The sequence below is a fragment of the Quercus robur genome, chromosome 8 (genome assembly GCF_932294415.1).
Source record: "Quercus robur chromosome 8, dhQueRobu3.1, whole genome shotgun sequence".
Classification (NCBI taxonomy): Eukaryota; Viridiplantae; Streptophyta; class Magnoliopsida; order Fagales; family Fagaceae; genus Quercus; species Quercus robur.
The window spans coordinates 65794441-65819937 of record NC_065541.1 but is presented as its reverse complement, the minus strand read 5'-3'; the positions used below and the strand labels follow the sequence as shown (position 1 = coordinate 65819937).

The 25497-nt window shown below is 34.9% G+C and overlaps 3 protein-coding genes and 1 non-coding gene across 4 annotated transcripts; 1 reads left to right on the top strand and 3 right to left on the bottom strand.

Moving 5' to 3' along the window:
* Positions 1-8158: 8158 nt before the first annotated feature.
* TRNAI-AAU (transfer RNA isoleucine (anticodon AAU)) lies at positions 8159-8232 on the bottom strand. The gene has a single exon. It is a non-coding gene; the product is annotated as a tRNA-Ile (tRNA).
* Positions 8233-8267: 35 nt separating this feature from the next.
* LOC126697760 (LOB domain-containing protein 21) lies at positions 8268-8975 on the top strand. The gene has a single exon (XM_050394854.1). The coding sequence runs from the start codon at positions 8338-8340 to the stop codon at positions 8872-8874; it is 537 nt and encodes a 178-aa protein (XP_050250811.1). The 5' UTR covers positions 8268-8337; the 3' UTR covers positions 8875-8975.
* Positions 8976-10677: 1702 nt separating this feature from the next.
* Positions 10678-13304, bottom strand: LOC126697759 (trihelix transcription factor ENAP2-like). The gene is made up of 2 exons (XM_050394852.1): positions 12351-13304; positions 10678-10940 (listed from the first exon to the last, which is right to left on the bottom strand). Exons 1-2 carry the CDS (start codon positions 13066-13068, stop codon positions 10927-10929), a joined length of 732 nt encoding a protein of 243 aa, XP_050250809.1. The 5' UTR covers positions 13069-13304; the 3' UTR covers positions 10678-10926.
* Positions 13305-17441: 4137 nt separating this feature from the next.
* Positions 17442-18648, bottom strand: LOC126697758 (pentatricopeptide repeat-containing protein At3g56030, mitochondrial-like). Its single transcript, XM_050394851.1, has one exon. It carries the CDS (start codon positions 18503-18505, stop codon positions 17486-17488), a length of 1020 nt encoding a protein of 339 aa, XP_050250808.1. The 5' UTR covers positions 18506-18648; the 3' UTR covers positions 17442-17485.
* Positions 18649-25497: the final 6849 nt, after the last annotated feature.

Here is a 25497-nt window from a genome sequence, read left to right as displayed (position 1 = left end):
GAACCAAAAGTCTGTGTCAGCTGCTTAAAGGAATTTATGGAATTTGGCTTAAGGCCATCAAACCATCTCATCGCCATAGGTCCCAGGCTAGACGGAAACACCTTACACATTAACGCCTCGTCTTTGGAATGGACAGTCATCCTCTGGTTAAATTGGCTTACATGCTCTACTGGGTCAGTCCGACCGTTGTATATGGCAAATGTGGGTTGATGGAACCACCGAGGAAGCTCTGCCCCCTCTATTCTACGCGTGAAAGGCGACTGGGAGATGCGATCCAGGGCCTTGCTCATGGCATCATTGGCCAGGCCTTGGTAAGATAGGCTTTTGTGGTCGCGTTTGCGAGGTAACTCTTCCTCGTAAGAAAAAGTCTCACTTGGGGGGGTTCTTGATCTCCGCCTGTACTCATTATCCCCATCACTGCTAGTGTCCGAGCTGGGTGAAGGATGTTTTCGCTGCGCTCGGCGCAACTTCTTCTTCAAATCATCAATTTCTTGCTGTAAAGCCTTTCGATCGTCTTGCTTATGGGATGCATGACCTTTTCCTTTCGAGCGGCTCCTGCTTGTGTGAGAGGTGTTCACACTACCCTCTCGTTGCTTGTCTTGGTCTTTCTCCCGTTTGAGATTCAAAAAGTTATCCTGCCGTTGGGAATCTGCACGTCTGGTTTGGCGCGGACTTAATCCTTCCATTTCTTACAGCTTTGCTTGTCGAGACACAAGTTCTCCCCACAGACGGTGCCAATTGTAAGGTCAGTCTCTGGGGCCCAGGCCCAAAAGTAGGTGGTTCTGGCCCAAAGGACCTTAGACAATAAATTTGTAGAGAGCGGGTTACAGAACTAGGGCTGGACGAAGTGAGCGTTAGTTAATTGCATGTCATGCAGCAGTTTGAACGTAAGAATATCTCCTTAATGTCCAAAAGGATACTTAGTCCGAGGAAACATATGAGTACACCTCTGGTTCTGATCAAAGACTATTGCCTTGCTCTTTCTTCCTATCTCCTTTTTGTTTTCCAATTTTCGATCCCTTCTTCATGGGGATTCCCTTCTCTTATATAGCCTCCTTAAATTGATAAGAGCCTTACACTTGTTAACCATCTGGACCTTCACTTGAGTGTCTGTCCCATCGGACATCCACCTTATCTTTCTGTGAGTTGCATTGGCCAATGTAACACTGTTCGCCTATCTTCTCCACATTAATGCGGCTGGAAAAGTAGCTTCCTTGCATTTAATGCGGCAATTGTGGTCTCTCCCTGGACATCCTATGCTTTTGTTCTTCTCCCTGCTTTGTGAGGCTTATCCTTACAACCAATATTTGTTTGGAATGATTCCTTATTATGGATAGGGTGCATGTTGGGCTCATATTTGGCGCGTCCGAGGAGACACTCCTCCTCAGACGTCTCCTTTAAATAAGTTTGGACTTATTAGGGTTGGGCTGGCAGTTGCTTTGGCGGCCCATTTCCCCTTTGGTCGTAGTTGGACTCTGTATAGGGCCCAAGGCCCGTTGTTTGACTTGGGAATTTTACCCTTATACAGTACATATGAGAATTTTGCTTGATTATATTATGAGTTAGAATTATTTTTAGAAGACTTGTGAGTTTTGATTTTGTATATCTAATATTTCTTCAATAACATAAATCTTATAACGTGGGATCTATATATTATGAGAGAAAAGATGCATGTGTCACACGCATAAAATATTTATTGCTTACCTCATAGACTAATAGTAATTGCATACATTCTTTGGCTTTGATATATTAGAAGCAAATTTTGTAAGATATATTGTAAATCCAAACCAATTAATCACCATATTATATAGAAGAATTCAAGATAAAGAATCAACCATACGCAAGTCTTCTATATATTGAAACAATTAAACACACGCATGCCTTGAAATAAGTAAACACACATGCATAAAGTCTTGATGGTCCTAAAATCTTTGTTTATTAATTAGAAAAAGTTTGGCTTTAAACATGTTTGGAGTTATCTTATTTCAACATATTAAATGACAATTGAAGAAATCATTCACGTATAATTTAAATTACATGACCTTTTTAATGAATCATGTAACTTGTTTGAATTCTAAATAATATACATGAATAGCTTTATAATTTATCACATAGTGGGTTGAAGAAGATAACTACAAATATGTTTGATAATTAAACAAGCATAAAGTCTTGATGCTCCTAAAATCTTTGTTTATTAATTGAAAAAGATTAACTCCAAATATGTTTGGAACTATCTTATTCCAACGAATCCAACCTACTAAATGACAATTAAAAAATCATTCATTCGTAGTTTTATTTACATGACTTTTTTAATGAATCATGTAACTTGTTTAAATTATAAATAATACACATGAACAGTCTTATAATTTGTCACATAATAAGTTGGAAAAGATAACTTCAAATATGTTTGAAACCACATTTTGTTCTTATTAATTCTTGAATTATATGATGGAACAAATAAAAATATATAAAAGAAAAAAAGAAGCGGTCAAATTTATCTCTCTCTCTTGTTATTTATTACATAGTGGGTTGAAGAAGAAAACTACAAATATGTTTGATAATTAAACAAGCATAAAGTCTTGATGCTCCTAAAATCTTTGTTTATTAATTGAAAAAGATTAACTCCAAATATGTTTGGAACTATCTTATTCCAACGAATCCAACCTACTAAATGACAATTAAAAAATCATTCATTCGTAGTTTTATTTACATGGCTTTTTTAATGAATCATGTAACTTGTTTAAATTATAAATAATACACATGAACAGCCTTATAATTTGTCACATAATAAGTTGGAAAAGATAACTTCAAATATGTTTGAAACCACATTTTGTTCTTATTAATTCTTGAATTATATGATGGAACAAATAAAAATATATAAAAGAAAAAAAGAAGCGGTCAAATTTATCTCTCTCTTGTTATTTATTTATTTATTTTTCCTTCTCATCTAATATATTTATGAGAGCTAAACAAAAATTATTTGACTGGGCTACCTACTGAAATGGATTGTCTGTTTGGTTTATGTGCAATAAGTCGAAAATTTTGAAGCCACTTCAAAATTTATTTTTCTTATATTAGTTTTCTTGTTATTAGTTTACTGTTTTTGGAGATCTCAAAAAGGATATCAGTCAACATCTCGATGAGTGTACGAAATACAATTTAAAGTACTTTCCCGTATAAGAAAAAGGAATGAAAGGCACGTAATAATACTATTCTAAAATAATATTAATTAACATCATAGTGCCTCATATCTTTTATATAGTTTACTTTTGATTAAAGTATATTTTTGGCTTTTAAAGTTTGGGGTTATTATCATTATTCTCTTTACATTTCAAAAATTTTATTTTAACACTTCATATTTGATTATATTTTCATATTGTTCATGTTGTTTGCTCCCATTAATAATTTGATGACACCTAGAATTATATGGATAACGTGTCTTAATAGACACCACTTATCTGACATTTAACTGTCATATTATGATTTGATTTGATTGGATGGGAAGCGAGAGAAAGGGAGTAGAGGAGAGTAATGTCCCCTCCCTTTCCTTCTCCCTTTCCCTCCATCCAATCAGACCCTAATGAAAATGAACTACAAGGCCAATATGAAAACAAAATTGAACATGATGAAACAAATGAAATTTTCAATAATAAAGGGCTAAAATGAAAATAACCACAAGTTTTCAAGAGCAAAAAAAAAGTATTCTACTCTTTAGAGTTACCCCTACTTTTATTGTGCGAGACAATCAAATGGCTTAATTCAATTTTAATTCCTATGACCAGCCCAAATGTTGACTAGACATGGGCCAAGCTTTGTAGGAACTCATACATCAAAACTTTAGTATGGATTATCCTATCCTGATTCACCATGGGCCAACCTTTCTAGCCATTCACAAAACTTTGATACTTTTTCATGTTGTTACTCAATGGAACACACTTTTTTTCCCTCTTTAAAACTGCTTGGATCTTTTTTTAGTTTGCTCAAAGCTAAACCACAATAAAATCTTTCAAGCCAATGATGAAGCTCGTTTTTGACCTCTAATCTCTCTCTAATGAAGCTCATCCCCTTATAGCCTCTCTCTCTCTCTCTCTCTCTCTCTCTCTCTCTCTCTCTCTCTCTCACAATGTATAGTCTCATTCTCACAAGTCAAGTATCGAAAGATAGCTTTATCAATTATCATCAAGTGCCCCGGAGCCAAAACATGGTGGAGTTGAAACTTGAAAGCAATTCACACACCAAAGTCAAGCAAAAGTTGATCACAATTCACACCACATTGTAACAAAAAAGACAAAGATCAACCAAAGTGGAACTCTATCGTCTCCAATCATTCATTCTTGGGCCGGCCCATTTTCCTCACCCTTATAAAAGTCTAAATTACTCATAACCCCCGTTCTCCCATTACGCGCGTGAATCTCACACCCGTTCATCTTTCATCATGTGTGGTCCTAGAATCTTTGGCAACAGCGCGTGGGAAAGATTTTGAGCCGTCCATTTTGGGTTTCTGTCTTTTGGGAAAACGACGGCCAATACAGAAGTGGGCTCTTGAAGGAAGCAATAAGCATTATCATCTTTGTCCCTTTTCTGAGTTCCTTTTCTCATTTCTCAACCACCAAACTTTTGAAGTGACATTTTCACTTTCCTCTTTGATTAATGCTGAGTAGGGAGCACAAGCAATGATACTTGAAGTGATAGAACAAAAACAAATTCTAGATTTTGAAATTTTACCTACAATCATATATGATATATATTATATGACCTCATTATTACCAAAGAAAACTTATTTTTACTTTGAAAGTTTATTTTTTGGTTGCTAAAATGTTTATTAAAAAAGGCTTATAATGTGTTTGGATAAGTTTTTAGATTCCAAATTATTTTAGTTCTTAAAATTTAAAAAGTTTTATTTCAATCCAAAAATTTCTGAAAACATTTATAAATTAATCATTTCCGTCTATATGTCTTTAGAATCATTATGTAATGTGTATGTGGCTAATGGAGTGTATTATGGTGTAAAAAAATTTATTTTACATAGCATAACTGTTGCTGGTATAAAATAAAAAATAAAAAAGCCCCCATTCTCCACCGACAACATCCCCATCGCCACTGCCCCAACTAGCCAAAAAATTCAACTAGTTTCCCCACAACATAGTCCAAAAATCCTTCTCATTCTGTTCTTAGACCCATTAATGTGATTTTTATTGTCATTTGCAAAGTATTTTTATTCAATTATTGTGGGTCTACAATCTAAATCATGAAGATGATTCTTATTATTAATGATGCAAAGAATCCTAGTGGGCCACTTGTCCAAACAAGAGTTTTGGAAGACCTAAAAAAGAAGATCACTTAATTAAAGAGTACTAGTGTGGTACTTGCCTAAACTTCTATAATATTTAAGTTAAAATTCAATTTATGGAAAATAACAGAGTTTATTTAGTGTCTCCCCCCTCCCCAACTTGTCCAAACGAGAGTTTTGGAAAACCTAGAAAAGAAGATTACTTAATTAAAGAGTACCAATATGGTGCTTGCCTAAACTTCTATAATACCTAAGTTAAAATCCACTAAAATTCAATTTATGGAAAGTAACAGAGTTTTTTTAGTGTCTCCCCCCCCCCCCCCCCCCCCCAAAAAAAAAAAACTTTAGAGTGGATGTGGTCTAGTGTTTATATATGAGTCAAGTCATTCATGACTACACTTTCCTTGTTTTCCTTCATTTCTTGGAGTCACAGCATGATTGATGTGATGCCATTTAAAGGAGGCATGAGTCTTGGGATTCTTGCACATAGCTGAAGATTGTGGGTTGGTGGAGAAAAGATTATGCACTTCAGTTGCAAGAGCTTTATCCTTCAATTATAAATACTTTGGATAAAAATGTTATTGATAGATCATAGTAAGAAATATTAGGACCATAACTTTTTTCACAACTTGCTTATATTACAAGTTATGAATGGTGAAGTAAAGGTGATGGGTTCACAACTTTACTCTACCACTCACTACTCCCCATATAAATACATTATGGTAAAAGTTGTGGTTTTAGCATTACTCGATCAGAGTATTCCTAGACAAGTTTCTTGGTTGAACAACTAATATCCTAGGCAAGTCTTGGATGGACAAAAGTGAGAAGGAAGAGTCTTTGGGAGTAAACGAGATAAAATGATACAACTAATACCCATCAATTTATCTTGTTTATTGCCAAAGACTCTTCCTTGTATCTCTGTGTTTCTTAGCTAATATATTGCAAATTATCAAAAATAAATAAATAAATAATACCCATCAATTGTCATGGCTTTGAAAAATAAAATAAAAGGGAAAAATATCTTTATTTTATATTAAAAAATTCTTATATTATCAAAACACATGTAATTTATGGTCTCATCTATTCATCTTACATATTAAACATGAGAATAATTATAAGCTACAAATGTTGGACTACTGCTAGAAAGTAGAAACCATGCCATTACGTTCAAGTTAAAGAAACTAATGGCATTGAAATCTTATAACTTTTTTTTCCTTGGATTTTGTTTGATAAATGCACAAAAATCTTTCCCTCGGAAATTTCAACTTCCATTCTGCAATTTTATGAAAAAACAAAGAGGAAATAGAAAAACTTGTTTTGGAGAGGACATAACATTGTACTATTTTTGTCAGAGGTTTATTATTATTATTATTATTGAGTAGTATTTGACTGATTTTAGCAATGCAAACAGATGTTTCACCTGGGACTTTCTTTTTCTTTACCTCAAATAGTTTTTTTTTTTTTTTTACAAGATAAAATTTATACTTTAACTTAATTTAAATGTATATGTGTATGAAACTTCATTTTGGAAACTTGAATCTCGACTCCTAAACCCCATATTCCACAAGTATTTATTCTTGTGGAGTGACCACCGCACCAAAGGTGCACGGTGGTACCTCAAATAGTTAGTGGTGGTGGAAAGGAAAAAAAAAACTATTGGGGAAAAAGAACACAAAACCGGCATGGCCTATTACTTTATCTTTGGCTCCACTATCTCGTGCAGATTCCTAACTTGCACTCTCCGGGTTGCCTCTTGTGGATAAATCCAACTTCCTTTAGGAGTGGTTTTACTTTTCTTGTGAAATTTCTTTTCTTCAATCGAATGAAGCATCTCATCTTTGTTGATGAACTATCATGTCTCTCTCAAAGTTACCAATTCAAATTATGCTGTCCCATGTTCAATTATTTTGAGCACCTTTTCGGTTCCACCTCAAGTAAATAATAATAATTTTATTGCTCTTTTTTATCACTTTAAAAAGAAAAAAGAAAAAAGAGATAGAATCATTGCGTTGTAAATTTGGTGAGAGCCCTTATGAAAAATGCCCAAATAAAGCAAGGCTCATCTTTGTTGATGAACTATCATGTCTTTCTTTTAGATCAAAAACTATCATGTCTTTCTCACGGTTACTAATATAAATTTTGTTGTCCCATGTTCAATTATTTGGGCCTTTCCACTTTAAGTTCAAAATTAATTGGCCAAAATATATTGTTGGTTCCCTAAATATTAGTCTATAAGAAATTTTAGTTACTAACATGAAATGACGTGGTTGAATTTAAGACTAACACATCATTACTTTACGGGGACTGAAAGCAATTACTTTAAATTTTAGACACTAAAATTGTTTATGGGCTAAACTTTAGGGATAAATTGTATTTTTAAGCCAAAGTAATTTACCACTTAATTTTATTATAAAAATAGACACTAAAATTGTTTATGGGTTAAACTTTAGGGATCAATTGTGTATTTAAGCCAAAGTAAAAAAATAAATTAGACACTAAAATTTTTTATAGGCTAAGCCAAAGTAAAAAAAAAAAAAAAAATTCGACAATAAAATTGTTTATAGGTTGGGCTAAACTTTAAGGATCAATTGTGTATTTAAACATTAGACACTAAAATTATTTATATGTTGGTCTAAACTTTAGGGATCAACAAAAAATTACAAAGTGTCCCATATATGCAGGTTTCTAACCTGCGACCTTTGCGTTAGACCAATTGTGTATTCAAGCCAAAGTAAAAAAATAAATTCAATACTAAAATTGTTTATAGGCTGGGCTAAACTTTAGGGATCAATTGTGTATTTAAAAATTAGACACAAAAATTGTTTATATGCTGGTCTAAACTTTAGGGATGAACAAAAAACTACAAAGTGGCCCATGCAGGTCTCGAACCTGCGACCTTCGCGTTATTAGCACGACGCTCTAACCAGCTGAGCTAATAGGCCTGCATATTAACAGTAACAATCAATTCAATACAAGAATCGCATGCCTATATATAAGAGATGGTGTCGAAGTGAGAAGGATAGGACATAAGTGGATGAACTGAAACCATGAAGAGTCATGAGCCCCGTTCAAGTTCTTCTTGTGCAGCTTGCAAATTCTTGAAAAGAAGATGCACCCCCAATTGTATATTTGCACCTTATTTTCGCTCCGATGAGCCAAAGAAATTTGCCAAGGTTCACAAGGTGTTTGGAGCAAGCAATGTAAGCAAGATCCTCATGGAAGTGCCAGAGGAGCAACGTGAGGACACGGTGAATTCACTTGCATATGAGGCCGAGGCAAGGCTTAGAGACCCAGTTTATGGGTGCATTGGTGCCATAGCTTTGTTGCAAAGAAAGATGGTTGAGCTTCAACATGAACTAGCCATTGCTAGAGCTCGTCTGTCTCGTTATGCAGCTGTTGCTTCATCATCATCAACACCTTCTTCTTTATCATCTTCAACTATCTTGGATGATCGCATTAGCATGGCTCCTTTCCCTGATGCTTTTTCTTGCAATGGACTGAGTTATAGTTTCAGCCAGAGTCCATCTGATTTGAGCCGATATGGACCAGTGAATGATTTTGGCCAAATCCCATATGTATTATGATTTGTGATTCATGATTTATGCTCTCTCATGGTAATTTGATGAACGTGGCTTTAAATTTATGTTCTTAATCAAGAATTGAGTAAATATTTCATTACTACCTAGAGAGTTAGAACTTAGAATGCTTCTCCTAATGTTTGCTTTAGTCATGTAATAAGATACAACTAGCATATTTTTATATATGTTCATTTCATAATCTAGAAAATAATCTAGAAAAATAACTAAAACCGTACCTATAGATTTGCAATTTTAAAGTCCTAATTCCAGAAATTGATAAAAATTGTGCTGTTGTACTCGCAAGACCTAGCCAGAGTAAATACCAAATTACCAATATGATCCACTTTGATTCAGCAAAGGATCATATATTCATATTGCAGCTACTGCAAAACTTTTGGCATAATTTTTTTAACATAAATTGTTATCAGTTAACCACTTTTCCCTTATATACGTGTGACCGTTCCACAGTTGACTTCAAAAAATTTAAAAATTTAGGATTAAAGCTTGATTTGTTGTTATTGTTATGTCTGTGAATAAATTTTTTTTTGTTTTTTTTGTTTGATAGGAATCGTATAATCTTATTGTTTTCAAATTCGGCGATCTGAATTGCTATCTTATCCTCTGACCAGAGTGCAACAGAAGGCAGAGCAGCTTGAGCATTCAATCTTGCTGTACCAACATATCTCAGCATTCATTTCCAATAAAGGACAATAATACATTTTGGCCTTGCTTGTTTGAAAGTAGAATTTAGTAAGAGTCGGTGCTCACTGTTTTCATGCAACAAAGAGCATTGGCTATGATTTCACTAACCCCACAACGTGCCATCAACATTTTTTTGTTGCAATGCGAATCCAAAGTTTCTCTTTAGTCTAAAGTGCATCTCAAATCTTGTAATGGTTGCCAAAACAACGTATTAACAATTTCCTATGCCCCAAATTTCTTGTCCGCTACTAATGACTAATTAGCGTGTTGGAAATGTTCAGCAATTGATCAAAACTAATTGCCATTTGGAGGGATAGAAACTCTACTGCTTATCCTAACAACTCTGTTGCCATCTTATAAAAATGCATAAATGTCAATACACGGCACAAACTCAAAAAGTCCTCCTATTGACTAGACTTAAAAGGTTTAAACCCATGGAGAGCGTGAGTAACTTAGCAATGGAAAAGGCTTAAACCCTGCAAAACATTCTCAACATTAGATGGTAATCAGGAGGTTAATATGCAACACAGAAAAATGCAAAATACCACAGTTAGTTGCTGAGAAGTTTATAGTTCCTTCTTCGCCAAAAAAAATAATAATAATAAGGGCGTCTAGTTTCTTACTTTCTTTACCAAATTACAACTTTCTTAGTTTCCATTAGACATACCTCCAGTGTTAGTCAATAGCTATAAAAAATTGTAGATTTTATTTTGTCATGTAAATATCCAGATGTCTCAAGTGACTAGAACTAAAGTTAAAATTTTAACGGATAAAACTTTGGTAAGTTCCTTAGATACAGTATATTAGGTCCCCAACTAAATTTAAACGCATGGTTGCATTGGATTTTATTGTTCTTGAAAAAAAAAACATGGTTTGTGCTTCACTGGTCTATGAAATCATATTTTTAAATTTAATTGGGAAAGTCTAATATATTGTATTTGTACCTAAGTTTTGCCCTAATTTTATTTTTATCATAATGAGCAGGTTTTGCATAAAGCCATAAACATAATCCACAGGACCACAGACAAGTTGAAGCAACATCGCTTTACTTCATGTGAGAAACAAGCGTCCCATTCCTCCGCACTTCATAACAGAAACTTTGAGATCTATGAATAAAGAAAGTAGCATTAATCACACGGTAATTACAAAACACAAGTACAGGATATGATATGTGGCAAAATAACTAATCATGTACACTGAATGTTACAACAATTATACAACACTGCCACATCATGTTCAAAAGCTTTCATGGACAACATGTCTTTTAAACAGAAGAGTTCGAAAGCATGTTTCAAAAGAGATCAAGAGGCTGTACTTCCCCACTTGAAGAACGAAAAGCATTCGTGCAATCTCAGCTTATAACTTCTTCCCTGTTTAAGGTATGCAAAATTCACAAAAGGAACCTTATTAGACTAATTGGAAGGTTATGCCAAGTCTATCAGCATCATGAACTTTAATAGACATAGAAGAGATGGCCTTGGGCTGCACTCGCAGATTTAAGCAATAAACAACTAATTAGAAACAATGATAAAGGAAGAAATTAGAAGATAGCACACACCACCAAGTTCTGTTTTCTCTTTGGTTTTCCCCCACTTTTCTGGTTTTCGCAAAGAGATCAAATACCATGAAGCAAATTATTAAAGTTCATCTGCTATCAGTAACAACTCTCTAAAATGGGTATACAGAGCACTTCCACATTTAGAATAGAGTGAAATTATGGGTACTGGCTTACCCAACGTAAGTATACAATGATTTTTGTTTATAGGTTATGCCATGATCCCAGGTGTCAAAGAAATAGGTTTACAACATTCATCTATCTTGCAAAATTTCAATCACAGAAATGCAAAAATATTTAGCATTGCAGGTAACTATTATTAGCCATGCACGCTTTAGATGCATAATCTTGTCTCAAAACTAAATTGACAAGACTAATTACCTGGGTGATTCAATCCCATCAAATTCTGATCAAGCCCTCTCTGACTTGAAAGTCATTCCAATCAAATTCCTATCAAATCAACATAAGCCCCAGCTTCATGTGATCATGTCCTCTCTGGCTTAAAATTCCTATCATGTCTCAAAAGTTTTACAGTCATCACAGCTTCGAATTACTAGAGACACAATTCAGGAAGATTGGGATTTTACCGCCAACCAAACAAAAGCCTACCTCAGGCTACAATTACATTAAGTTTTGACGGTGCATGTCAAATTTGAGCTGTTCAACTGTCTTCCAGGCCAAACCTGGATATTGGACCGACATTGGGTTCTCTCTTAGTCGCTTCACCAATGGCCTCAATGAGATTGAACACCATCAAACACATAAATCCAAAACTTCGATTATGTATATGTTCAATTCACCACATTCTCGTTTAAGTAAACCGATAAAAAAAGAATTGAAATCTCGTATTTCCAGGCTGAACGAAACTCATCAAAAATTAAGGAAAAATCATTTGATACTATTTAAAAATAAAAAGTAAAAAACACTTATACCCTTTGAACATAATATCAAACCCACATTAAATCAATGAGAAGTACAGGAAAATCCAAATCATTCCTTCTCACACACTGCAACACTGCTCTCTTCTTTGTACATTAGTTTCATAATGCCCACAAATACCACCCAACTTTCACCACATAATCCACAAAACTATACGATCAAATCCAAATTTCTCACTTTTATTCATAATTCAAAAACAAGGTCCAAATTGCTCACAAATTAAATCAAGAAAAATACGAATCACTAAACAAATACGCGAAAACTGAGTCTCTTACAAAATTATCACCTGAGCTCGGCGAGTACTTAGCTCGCTTCGATTTCTCGATCTCCAATTGAGCATCCATGAACATGTTCATCCTCTGAAACTCAAGGTCCTTAGTGAACTCCATCCTCTGCTTCTCCAACTCCATCATCTGTTGCTGCTTCGAGCTCTCAATCCTCTCATATATCTCCCCGAACTTCAATATCGCTCTCGCCAATTCTTTACACGCAGCTCCATCTGAGAAATCCATGCTCTCCACTCTATTCTTCCTCACTACGACGTCGTCTTCTTCATCGTCTTCATCATCGTCACTGTCGGTGGGGGTAGGGTTAGGGTTCGATTTGGGTTTGACGGTGAAAGTAACGGTGGTGGGTTTCTTGTTGACGGCGTTAGCGGCGCCGATGAGAGAGTGGAGACGGTAATAAAACGGCCACTTTGACGTCGGCTGTTTGGCCTTCTCCACCTTGTACTTCTTCTTCAACGTGTCGATGCGGTTCTTGCACTGGATGTCGGTCTTACGTGGCTTGACGCCGTTTTGACGGTTGTTGACGGCGTCGGCGACTTCCTTCCAATCTTTCTGACGGAGGTTACCTCTGTTAAGTTGGACGTAACGGTCACCCCACGCTTCGATTAGTGTCTCCGTCGCGCCTTCACTCCAACAGTCCTCGCGTCCTCCACCGCCCGATCCGGATCCGGATCCAGGGCTGGGTCGGGTGGCGTGGCGCGGACCCGGGCGATCCATTTAGGGAGATGGGTCGGAGGTTTGAGTGGGTTTGGGGATTGAGAGAGAGAAATGGTGAGAGAGAGAGAGAGAGAGAGTGAAGAAGAAGCATCGGATTCTGACTCAAAGGGAGATTGGCCGTGCATTTTTTGTGACCGGCGGTGACGTCAGCTCCCGTAATGGAGTTAGACGGGAACGACTTTATTATAGTTATTAGTTATAATCTAATGTCTTTTCTTTTTTCTTTTTCCCTTCAACATGTGATACCAAAACTATACAAAATTAAAATGTCTCTTTCTTTGTGTGTGGATTTTTTTGGCGTTAATTCTTAGACTCTTTGGTTAGTTAGAATGTCACATTGTTAATTTGTTACTAGGTAACAGTAACATGACACAAGTGAACTGAATAGGAGAGACTTGTTTGTTTAAAATTTAAATTAAGGTTTTTATGAGTATTATTGGGTGGGAAATATTTTACTACTTTGTCTTGTTAGAGCATTATTGTTGATGTAGATGTCCTCGTTATATTTTGTGAGATATTTTTACATCGAATTCAATGTTTGTTTGTACATTTGGGAACCAAGTTTCTTGTTTGTCCTTTCCTTCAAACTAACTTCAACTTGAGGACAATACTTTTATAAATATCTACCTATTTGCTGCCGCTGAAACTTGAAATACAATAAAATTCACATTTATTTGGGAACTGTCTATCAAAGTTGTAGTAGTACTAAACTACTAATTGCTAAAAAATAAATAAAAAAAGACAGTAGTAGTACTAAATTTCTAAATTTCTAAATGCTACAAAAAGGAGTGCTAATATCATGCTCAAATGCCTCTACCTAACGCTTTGACATTTCTTGTGTGTCTATGATATTCAAAAGCTCAAATCTCTCATATTCTCCTATAATTATTGATTTTTTTTATAAAATTAAAATATATAAAAAGTTGCCTCTGGCCCTCTACCCTTTGTTTCATTCAACTTTCAAGATTTTTTTTTTTTTCTCAACAAAAAAAAATTCAAGAGATTTCATGGTATTGTTATGGGGTTTGAGAATAATGAGAGAGTTTTCGGTAAACAGACATATACGAGGGTTTAACAACACAGACTTTTTAGTTTTGTGTATAGTAGCCTGTACGGAATTTGAATTAGGGTTTAAGCTTTAGATTTGAAGAAGCAGTTTCTCAAAAAAAAAAGATTTGAAGAAGCTCAAATTTTGGGCTCATGTGATGATGGTAGGCTTCGTTGGGTCAAGCCCATTTGGCTATTACTTTAGATAGACCCCATGGAGGAGCTAGAAGAGTTCCTTTTTAAGATGACTTATTTTATTGGATTTGGATGGAAAGCCCATTTGTGCGGGGTTATTGCCCTAGCCCCTAGGTGCTGGGGGAAATTAAGGCAGACTAAAACTGGATTGGGTTAAAAATGGTCTTTCATAGTTTGGCCTCGAGAGTGAAGATTTCTAAAATTTTGAGGGGTAATTTGCTTTTCTATTAGGAGAAAACCTTTTTCATTAAAAGTAGACGGAACTCTTGAAAGCGCAGCGAAATTATGCGATTGTTCATTTTTGTCTTCTAGTGTCGGATGGTACTGATCATGTTGCTCTAAGTAGAAAGCAATTGTCGATACTTCCCAATCAAATGGTAAATCGAGGAATGATATAGGGCAGTCGGTGAATGCTTGAGAACTTGAGCTTTATAATTAATGTTAGTGTGGGAGAAACTCTAAATGTGTTTTAAGTGTAAAAATAGGTAGTTAAATCTTTATTGAAGGGTGAACTAGTTGGGAATGCCCTCCTAAAGCCTGCAGAGCAATCAATTTTACATCATTTATGACTTTGTATATGGAGTCTTTGTCGACTAGACATGGACCAAGCTTTGTAGCATTTACAATGTACTGAGACAATGCAGTACCAAAGAACCAAAGACAGAGTCAGGGAAGGAGAAGAAGAAAATAGAATACAACTAACCAATGGGGTAGTGTCATTTTATCTACTCCCATTCTCATTTCTCCTTTATCATGATCTTCCTCTCCTATTTATAAGACTAACTTCTCTCCTTAACAAATCAGCTTTGAACTTGGTATCCCCCACCCCCACACACAAAAAAAAAAAAAAAAAAAAAAAAAAAAAACCAAATTACTTTATTTCAATTAATGATCTTAATTGGGGAGACATGATTAGGATTAGAATAAAAACAAAATGTATAACACATGAGATGAAATCAAATTCTCATGATCTATTAATTCATTGGCAAACCATCCATGAATTAACAAAATTACCTCAAGCAACTACAAAATATCTAGAAAGAATTTTGTAGAAATCTTTGAACCAAACAAAAGACAAAGAGAGAACAATGAAATTCCTGAGTTCTATTATTCAATGTTTTCTTACAAAAACCATGTATGGTTATATATAATTATATAGTTTAAATGTTGTCTATTTGTCTTATAAGAGCATCTCCAGCAGTAGAGCTAAAAATTTAGCTTTTTAGCTCCACCAAAAGTTACTTTATCTATTTTACCTACACACATGCTGCAGCAGTGGATTTATTTTAGTTTTCAACACAATAAAATAATATAAACATCACAATAAAATAATATATCCCCTACAATAAAATAATATATCTATTACAATAAACAACAATCACAACCATCCGCAACCGCTACCGCTGTCACTACTGCCGCCGCTGCCATCGACTTTTCCACCGCCACCACAATCACTACCACCGCCACTGCCGCCGCCACCGAATCTTCCACCGCCGCCAACTCTTCCGCCGCCGCCACATGATAGAATAATATATTGTCTACAATAAACAACAATCACAACCACTACCACCACCACTGTCACTACCACCACCGCCACCACAACCACCACCACCACCGCAACCACCACCATCAAAAAAATTATTTTTTTCTCACCAATATAGTAATAACCTATCATTTAAAATTTATTGCAAAAATATTATGGTAACATTTCTTAATTTTAATTTCTTATTATTCTTTATTTTATTTTTCCTACACTTTTCATCCAAATACACGTTTCTTTTTTCTTTTTCCTTTTTTTTTTCTTTTTAACTCTTTGTTTTTCTCCTCCACGCACGTACTCCTCTTTATCTTCACTCTATCTTCACTTGCATTTTTATTTTTCTACTTCAGCTTTGTCTTTCTTTCTCTTTCACTCTATCTTCATCGCTGCCCCCATAACAGCCACATTGGAAAACACAAGCCCACTGCCACAAACACAAACACAAGCCCACTGCCCACAACAGATTAGAAAACACAAACACAAACCCACATTGGCGCTGGGCATGAGATGGCAGAGAGAGGGTGGAGCTTAGAGGTTCGGCCTTTGAGGTGGAGATCTAGAGAGAGAAAATGCAAGATAAAGACCCACGTCGGCGTTGGGCATGAGATAGCAAAGAGAGAGGGGGTGGAGTTGTGGAGAACGCCGGCGCTAGGCTGGGGCTTCGGTCGGCACTGGGCTGGGGTTTTGGTTGGCGTTGGGCAGGGGCTTGTGTTTGTGTAGAGAGGCACGGGCAGCAGAGAGTAGATGAGGGAGAAAAAAAAAATGAGAAGGAAAGAGGAAGAAAGAAGAGAAGCCGGAGAGAGAGTAATAAAGAAAGAAAGAGAAATTTTTTTTTTAATGGAAGAGGAGAGAGAAATTCAATAAAATAAAATTTTTTTTTTTTTAACTCTCATGAACAGTGCACATCTATTGATAGATGTGCACTGTAGCAATGTAGCTAAAAATTATAGATTTAGCTCCACTGCTGTGAGTATGATTTTGGGGTTTGAGGAGCTAAAATATAGCATTATAGCATTATACCTCCACTGCTGCAAATGCTCTAAGAGACAAACTAAAAGATAAGAAGGAATTTCTAAAAACAAGATATGTCCTTATAGTAGAAATAATAATAATAATAGTAGTAATGTTCTAACACCAAGCAATATATTGGCCAACTCTTCCTTCTTTCCTCTTAGACAAACCAATAAAATTAGCACCTTCAAATTCATAAGAAAATCTAGTACCAACCAACCACTGGGGCTGGTCACGAGTCTCATTATTGAGAAATACTAATAAGTCAAATTAATTACTTATATATTTTAACAGATTACAAATCAATATATATTTTTGAAATTAAGGGTTTGTTTGGATACCGTTTATTTTACTGAAAACTAAAAATTGAAAATATTGTAACAAAATAATTTTTAAATGTGTAAATAATATTGTAAGACCTATTTTTAATAAAAATTATGTTTAAAAAAAAGGTTTGTGGATCCGTGAATAATGCACAGGACCTACTAGAAAACCACCACAACCACAAAAATCAACCACTAAAAATCATAAACGTGCTTCAAAGAAAAAAAAAAAAAAACCGCAAACGTGGGAACAACTGTATCCAAGCAGATATTAAGATTAACTTCTAACAAGTCAAATTAATTATTTATTTATTTTAAAATTTTGATCTTTACAATTAATTTGGTAAAAATCCTTCAATTTTTCACCCATCTCCAAATCCCTTTTCTTCATTTCCTCCACCACCAACTTAGCCTCATCAAACCTCTGCAACTCGATGAACCTGCTAGCCAAACACCCAAAGTTATTCTTGTCAAGCCACGTGTCCTTTCCAGCAAAACATCTCACAAACTTCACAGCCTGTGCATTATAGCCCATACCCAACAGAGCTCTTATCACATACATGTGTGTAGACAATAGCATCGGCACTCCATCATCAACCATGCTTCTCAGTATCACCAAAGCCCCTTCAACCTTTCCCGCCTTACACGCGCCCAAAACCAGCGCGTCGTACGTGCGCGTGTCCGCACTAACTCCATCCTGAACCATTTTAGTCAGCAAATCAGCCGCCGAATTCACATCGCCGTTGAAACAATAAGCCATCAGAAAGTAATTATAAGCCGTCAGATCTGGCGGGATCTGAAACTCTCTCATCATCTCCACCACGCGCCACGCGCGTTCCATTTCCTTCTTCTTCGTCAGAACGTTGAGAACGGGGTGAAAAGTACACGCGTTCAAACCGTACTCCCCACTCGCCATCGTCTCGATCACGCGCAGCGCCCCGTCGATCTGATTCAGCTTGCAAAGACGCGCGACGAGTGAATCGTACGCGCTCTTCCGCGCGAAACCCTTGTCGAGGCGAGCGAGTGTGTTTGTTGTGAGCTCGTCGAGCAGTACGGACAGAGCGGGCACGTCATTGTTGGTGATGAACTTGAAGGTGTTGGTGGTGTTGAAGCAACCGTCCTTCACGCGCTTGTTGAGGAGGTGGCGGAGCGTGTCGAAGTCTCTGTCACGGCCAGCGGAGATGACGAGGTCGTCGTAATAGGCCGATGTGGGTACATCAGGAAATGGCTCAGGGTTTAAGGTTTTGAAGAATCGGTTGGTGATGGAGAGGATAGAGAGGGAATTATGGGGTTTGTGTGGGAGTTTTCGGAAAAGTGACATTGCTGAGGGTTTAACAGAGAGCTATGAGTAGTTGGGAATTGAATTAGGGTTTAAGCTTTCTATTGAAGAAGCTCGAACAATGAAAAACATTGGGCCAAGCTAGACTCATGGAGAAGAATTTTTAGAAGAGTTCATTTTTGAGATGAGTTGAGTGTGGCTAATGTACGGGATGGGCTTTCAATTATCTAGCCCAAATTCAGCTTCTAAAAGTTGAGTGTGGCTAATGTTTTTCACAACCTAGAGGGTATTTGGTTGTGTGGTTTAAACAACATAACACATGTTTTCACAATATTTTTTCACCCACACATATTTGCATAATATTTAAATAATGTTATTAAAACAATATTACCAAACGGGCTCTTAGTCTGTTATAATAGGTGCTTTGTAGCTTAACAGTTACCTTTTCGGTTTACAGTAATTAGTTGTTCAAAAATATATATATATATATATATTTTTTTTTTTTTGGGATGAATATTAGTTGTTCAAATCTTGCCCTCATTATTATAACTTGACGGAGGGCAAAAAAAAATCATCAATCACGCACACTGTTCAGTATAAGAGAATGAGAAGTTGTTGTCTAAGTAAAAAAATGGTCGTTCACAATAAGCCCAACACTTAAGCTAATTCAAGGTACTCCCTTCACGAGTGAATATAGCTACACCACATTTCACTATCCTAGAACATGGGATAATTTCTCCGAAATTCACTCCACTCACACTATTAAGTCCACACGTCTCTTACGATAGTAGTGGCACCAAACAAATAGACCCACTCAAAATCTCCTATATAAGGTCCAGACTCCAGACCTCACCAAAACATAGGTTCACCTCACCAAAAAAAAAAAAAAAAAAAAACACTTAAGCTCTTAATACTTTAAAGAGTTTACAAAGATCTTGAGAGAAGTTCTAACTTAACCATCATAGGATCCATGTTCGGCACCACACTGGTGCACTCCAATAATCTTTTGTCCTGTTCAGAGAGTGCAGCTCTCATTGATTTCATACATCATCATAACTATTGAATTATTATTAACAAAAAAAGAAATATGAGAGGTGAGCTTTCACTTGTTACAAAAAGCAAGATTGGGGAAAAGATTGGAAGTAGGGGGAGACATTGAGACACATATGCATGATAGAGAGGTGGAAACCGAAGTTCACTGGTTATTAGAAAGATTAGGGTGGTTCAAATCAATTTGACATTTTAGGATAAATAAGGATAATGCAGAATCAAGTATATATTTGTTTGATTGAGGCAGATCTTTTGTATGAGGAGAGCTTTCCAAAGATCACATCTTGCTGTCGTGTTCATGAACACCATCTGGAAATTTGGAAATAAAGTGATTCTAACAGGTGAGCCTTTCAATCAAGGTATAGTTTGATTCAACAATTCTTATAGACTATTGGAGATTCTAATTAAGGTAAGACATGTCTGCCGTCTTTGCAAAAAAAGATTTATAGACAGTGGGAATCGCGATCACCTTCCTCCATGTCAAAAGCAAATGTTGATGCTTATCGTTTAAATGGTAAAGCATGACATTGTTCACAGCCAACAGCTTGGCCTAAAAACCGACGTACCTCTGTGAATTGAAGTAGTTAGAAATCAGCTAGAAATACTGAGGCAAAAGCTATTGGGACCGACTAACCAATAGTCAAAACTCAAAAGCCCTTTTTCATAGTAAATTTTTGGAGAGCCAAAAACTGAGTTTTGAATTAAAAAACAAAAACGATCATTCTTCAGCATGGTGCACACAAATATCAAAGACCAATGGTTACAGGGTGTGACGCATTGAGAATTATTCTAGACATATCAAAGAAGTCTCTGGAGTCTGGACTTTTTTTTTTTCTTTTTTTTTTTTTGGTTCCATCTACCGAAAGTGAGGATAGTATTGAGCACATGCATTGACTCCGTCAAAATGAACGAGATTATCAGATAGCCCATTAACTTAATTTTGGAGTTAGTATACACAAAACCACTTTAATGTCCAATTTGCTCTCTAAGCAATGCTATCATGATATGGTGCCAAAACACAAAACACCATATTCAATGAAAGCTACTTTTCCGTTTTTCTTTTGAATATGACACATTGACACTATGCCCTATATTCTTACCCACAAGTAAATCAGAACTAAAAATGCCGTATGATCACCACAACCATAAAATTTTCATTACAAGATACTCAAAATCTTAGTCTTATACCTTGTCTGAATTTTTTATCTGCTTTTCTGAAAAGACGTGGTGACCTGGTGGGTTAAATCACTGTCCAGCTCGACAAAAGGGGACAGGGTAAAAAGGATGGACTAAGAAAGAAGCGTAAGCTTGCATGCAGGTCCATGCATATCCATCCAAGACAAAAAGCAAGATTTTTATCTTGTAGATGTTCTTATCTCGTCCTCCATGCTTGTTTAGTCTTTCAATCTTTGGGCCCCTTTTAAGCCTACTTTTGACCTATAACAACTAACACCCAGATCGTCCCTTAGGCATCACTGTTCTTTGATGGTCATTTCTTGTACCTTAAAGAAAAATAATGGTACTAATTACCAAATATGTACTAACATTTTTTTTACAATAACATAGTCTATGATTGAATGACATCATTTTGATCGAGCATATTGTGAAAAAATATAATTGTGTAGAGAATTGAAAGAAAATAAAGTTTGAGTTCAATATTGTTTCAATGCATTGAATTTATCATGATATTGACACGCTGACATGTCTATTTTTGAATTGTCATCTATCTAATGAGTTCAATGAATTGATACATTAGAGCATTGCACCAGGCCAATTCTTAGAGCAATTTTTCACGATCTGCACAGATTGCAGAATATTTTTTAGAGTGCAATTTCAAACTCTGTCTTCTCAAGGAGAAATTAATAGGGCAGTTTAGTAGATTAGGGATTGACAAAAGCATCTATCGTTGTGTCATGTGATCCTTGACATTTGTATAAATGGTTGCTTGGGTTTCAGATATCCAGCTATCAAACATTTATAATGACGTAAATTGATGGCAAGATTAAATTATTTAGATATATATTCGCAGGATATATAGCATATATATATAGAGCGTCTTTTTCCTTCTTTATCATTTCTTTTCCATTAATCACGTTAAAATCCAATCCCCAAAAAATAAGTGCAACATCAGTTTTTAACGTACATATATACCTAAAAAATTCGTAAATTTTATTCTGATCGACTCTGGTTTTCTTTTGGAAATGTGCGGATACTATATTAACTTTTCTTCACAATTTAGTACAATAGTAAATTACAATTAATTTGACATTGCTTTCTCGACAAGAAGGCGGCGATTTAACATTATATAGTATATATAAGTTAGGATATACCTCTTCTAAAAATAAATTTTAAAAAAGGTTAGGATATACTTTTTTTTGTGCTGAGAATCTTGTTACTCTTGTTATATTATCTTCACCTCTCAAAAAAAAATTTATCATATATATATAAATAATAAAATACACATATAGTATATTTTATTATGGACAAAGTTTAGCTACAAAATTAGTTGTTGTCTTAGGCTACAAACTTATTTAATATCTTTTTATTGGACGTGAATTTTGACAAATTCACCATTGGATAACATCTTCTTTTTATATTCTCCATGCTTGCAAAATTTCAAGAAAATTAAAGATCAATAGTTATGTCATCAATAAATTTTTTAAATTGCAAGTTTTTGTAATTTAAAATTATGCACAAAATATAAGCTTATAGATCATATAGTAAATGATATCCGATTGATACAAAATTTAACATGTGTATTAAGGACGTAAAGAACATGCAATTCAACGGTTAGATTTTCAAAATATGTTGTAGTATTTATTTTATTGAGTGAGTTTGTAGCCTTAAGCTACAACCAATTTTGTAGCTAAACTTTGTCCTTTTATTATTTAAATATTAACACAATTTTTAATATGTACTTAGAATATTTCATTCATTCTTATTTATAAATATTTTTTTACCCACTAAACTTGTTGTTTACTTTTTCCTTTAGAATAATACCATAAACACAACCTTTATCAAAGTTTTTCTCATAACATGTCTAGGATTGATGCAACATTATTTTTTTTTTTTATACTAATCAACATGCCAATTAAAAAGTTGTAGAAAAAGTTCTAACCTTTTTGTATTTTTACAAAAGTGTATTAAACTACAAAGCTGGTAATAACTTCAGACACTCTTCTCAAATATATGTGCACATATATTATATTGCACGTGTATTTACTAAATATTTACTTTCCATTTGAATAATTGGCATCATTTAAACATTTATATCCGTTTATAATTAGATTTTGTAAAATTAATTCATATATAGAAGTACTTGCTATAAATTCTGTTAATATTTTTACTTGGCTTCAAATCCAAGCACTTCCAACTATCTCTTATAATATACCATTGGTATAAAGCTACCAAAAGAAAGAACGAGCTTAAATTCAAGCATATTCTGCAAGGAGTGCATTCCCATAAAAAAATGCTAGCTTCAAATTATACGATTTCACAAACTCTTTTTGTGATATGTAGTCCATATCTGCAGGAAGGAATAAAGGGAAGCTTGAGGGCTGAGGCCGGTGCCTTCTTTAAGGTTTGCATTAGGATATATATCCTTTTCTTTACGTAAGCCACAAATCTCTGCAACAATACGTTCCTTAACAACCGACAAAGGAACAGTTATACTTGCAAAAGCATAACCAAATTCATTTAGGAGCATCCCTTTAGGTTTATGCTGCTTACTTTTAATTAATTTTTTCCAGAACAGCACCAGAAAACTTAGTTTATTGTCTGACTTCCAAGTTCAATATGCATGCATTTGACTAAATTGGAGGAGGAGTCGAGGAAGAAGAAGATGAATGAATAACAAAAATAAAAGATGTATGAAACATATTCTTTTTAAAGTGATATGCATGTTATTTATTCGGCGAAAAAAAAACGATATGCATGTTATTTTACCAAAAGTCTCATATATAATTTAGCACCAGAAATGATATAGAAATTACTTATTTTATTTGTACTAATAGAAATGTAAACGTGCCGAGCTGAGTTAAATACAAAAGGTTTAGAATTATTCACTTATTTTTTTGTCAATCGTGAGCCGAGCTAGAACTTGTCAAAAAATGAAATTATATATTTAAACTTGATTCATTTTAATGTTAAACAATCTCGAGCATGATCATTATCTACTTGGTTAATGTTTTGTTCTTTTCTCATATATAGTAAGTACCATGAGGGGAAAAAAAAATCGATCCCTTCACTAATATATACTAATAACTAATAAATAAATTATAGTTGCAATTCTATTTTGAAAGCTCGAATTTGTGTAAAAATACAATAGCTTATTTAGATCCCAAATTAAAATTACGGCTAGATTGTTATTACTCCAACTTATTTAAGTGCAAAACAAAAGTAATTAAAGCACAATAAACTGATAACTACTTTAGTGCATAAAAATTAACAACAAACAATAAAAGTAAAGCACAAAAGTAAGGAAAAGAGATGCAACAACAAGATAACACCAAGATGTGTTATCGATGAGGAAACCGAAAAATTTGACGAAAAGCCTCTACGTCGCCTTCCAAGCGATAAAGCAATCCACTAGAGAATAAAGCTGGAGTACACGAATAATAAAAAACCCCTCCAAACTACTGCTACCAACGGACTTCTCAGAGTCATGTCTTCTCTTACTTTCCAGATCTCGCAATATATCGATTGCATCCACCAAACCTCACCGGCTACTTTTGGCAAATCCCCAAAGCTTCTCAAGCTCCAAAATACTCTCTACACTCTGAAAATGTGTGAGTTGTATTTAGGTACAAATCTCCTCTCAAGGTATGACAATGGGAGAGGGAAGGAGAAGAGACTACGATGATTTCTCACTAAGGATGAGTAGTTCTCTCTCTTTAAAAGATGGGTGTGTGTGTTGTAGAAAATCTATCTAGGGTTTTTCTCTTTGAATGACCTCTCATACTTTTGTGGGTAATGAGTGTATATATAGTATGAATGAAGGGTAAGAAAGTCACATTTAAAATTCCTCCAAACAGAGAGTTTCGCAGGTATCTCACGAGAAGGCCTTACCCACGAGATACTCGCGAAATCCTCCAGGCTGGCATGACTCTTCAACTTCCAGCATATGCTTCTCACATGGCTCTTTCGCAGGTTTGCTTCTCGCGAAATCCACTTGTTCTTCAATTCATGCTCAATTCTTCACCAACTTAATACTAAACCCAATACAATAAAATCTCACAAAATACAAGGAACAAAATTAAAACAATTACAATACTTTTTGTCATGGAATAAAGCCAACATAAAACATAGTTATAAATCACAACTTTACATATTTGAGTTATGTACATAAATAATTTTCGTTCATGAGCTAACAAAGATTAAATTGACATCATTTTATAATTTGATATCTTAGAACTTATTACAAACTTACACAATTTATGGAAAAGTATATATATTAAGTCGCATATTCAAGTTTTTATTGACGAATACATTATTATATTTTAGATTTGATCATTTGATAGCTGAGTCTAAATCTCATCTTGAGTCTAACTTGTTTGTTAAATCAACAAACTTAAAACTAATTTATTGACAAACCAAACTTCTGTTTATCTACAACCCTACAAACTGATGTAATATTGTTGAATATAAATCATACCACATGGACAACTTCCTAAATAGTTTTTTTGAATTAATATATCTTAGCACCAATGCAATTATGTCACCTCAACCGACAAGAAAATCAACTCAATGTCATTACCGGCGGGCATGTTAACCCCACTAGATTAGCTGGTATCGTAGGATTTGCTCTATGTCAAATGTTATATATACATATTCGATTAGCAAAATAAAAGGTGCGCATATTCTCGTAGATGATGAACAAAGAATAAAAAGATAACAAATTTAGAGATGACACTGTAGCAGTCAGAGAGATTATAAATTGAAAAGTAATCTTCTTGCAGCCTAATTCTTGAAACCCAATGGTTACT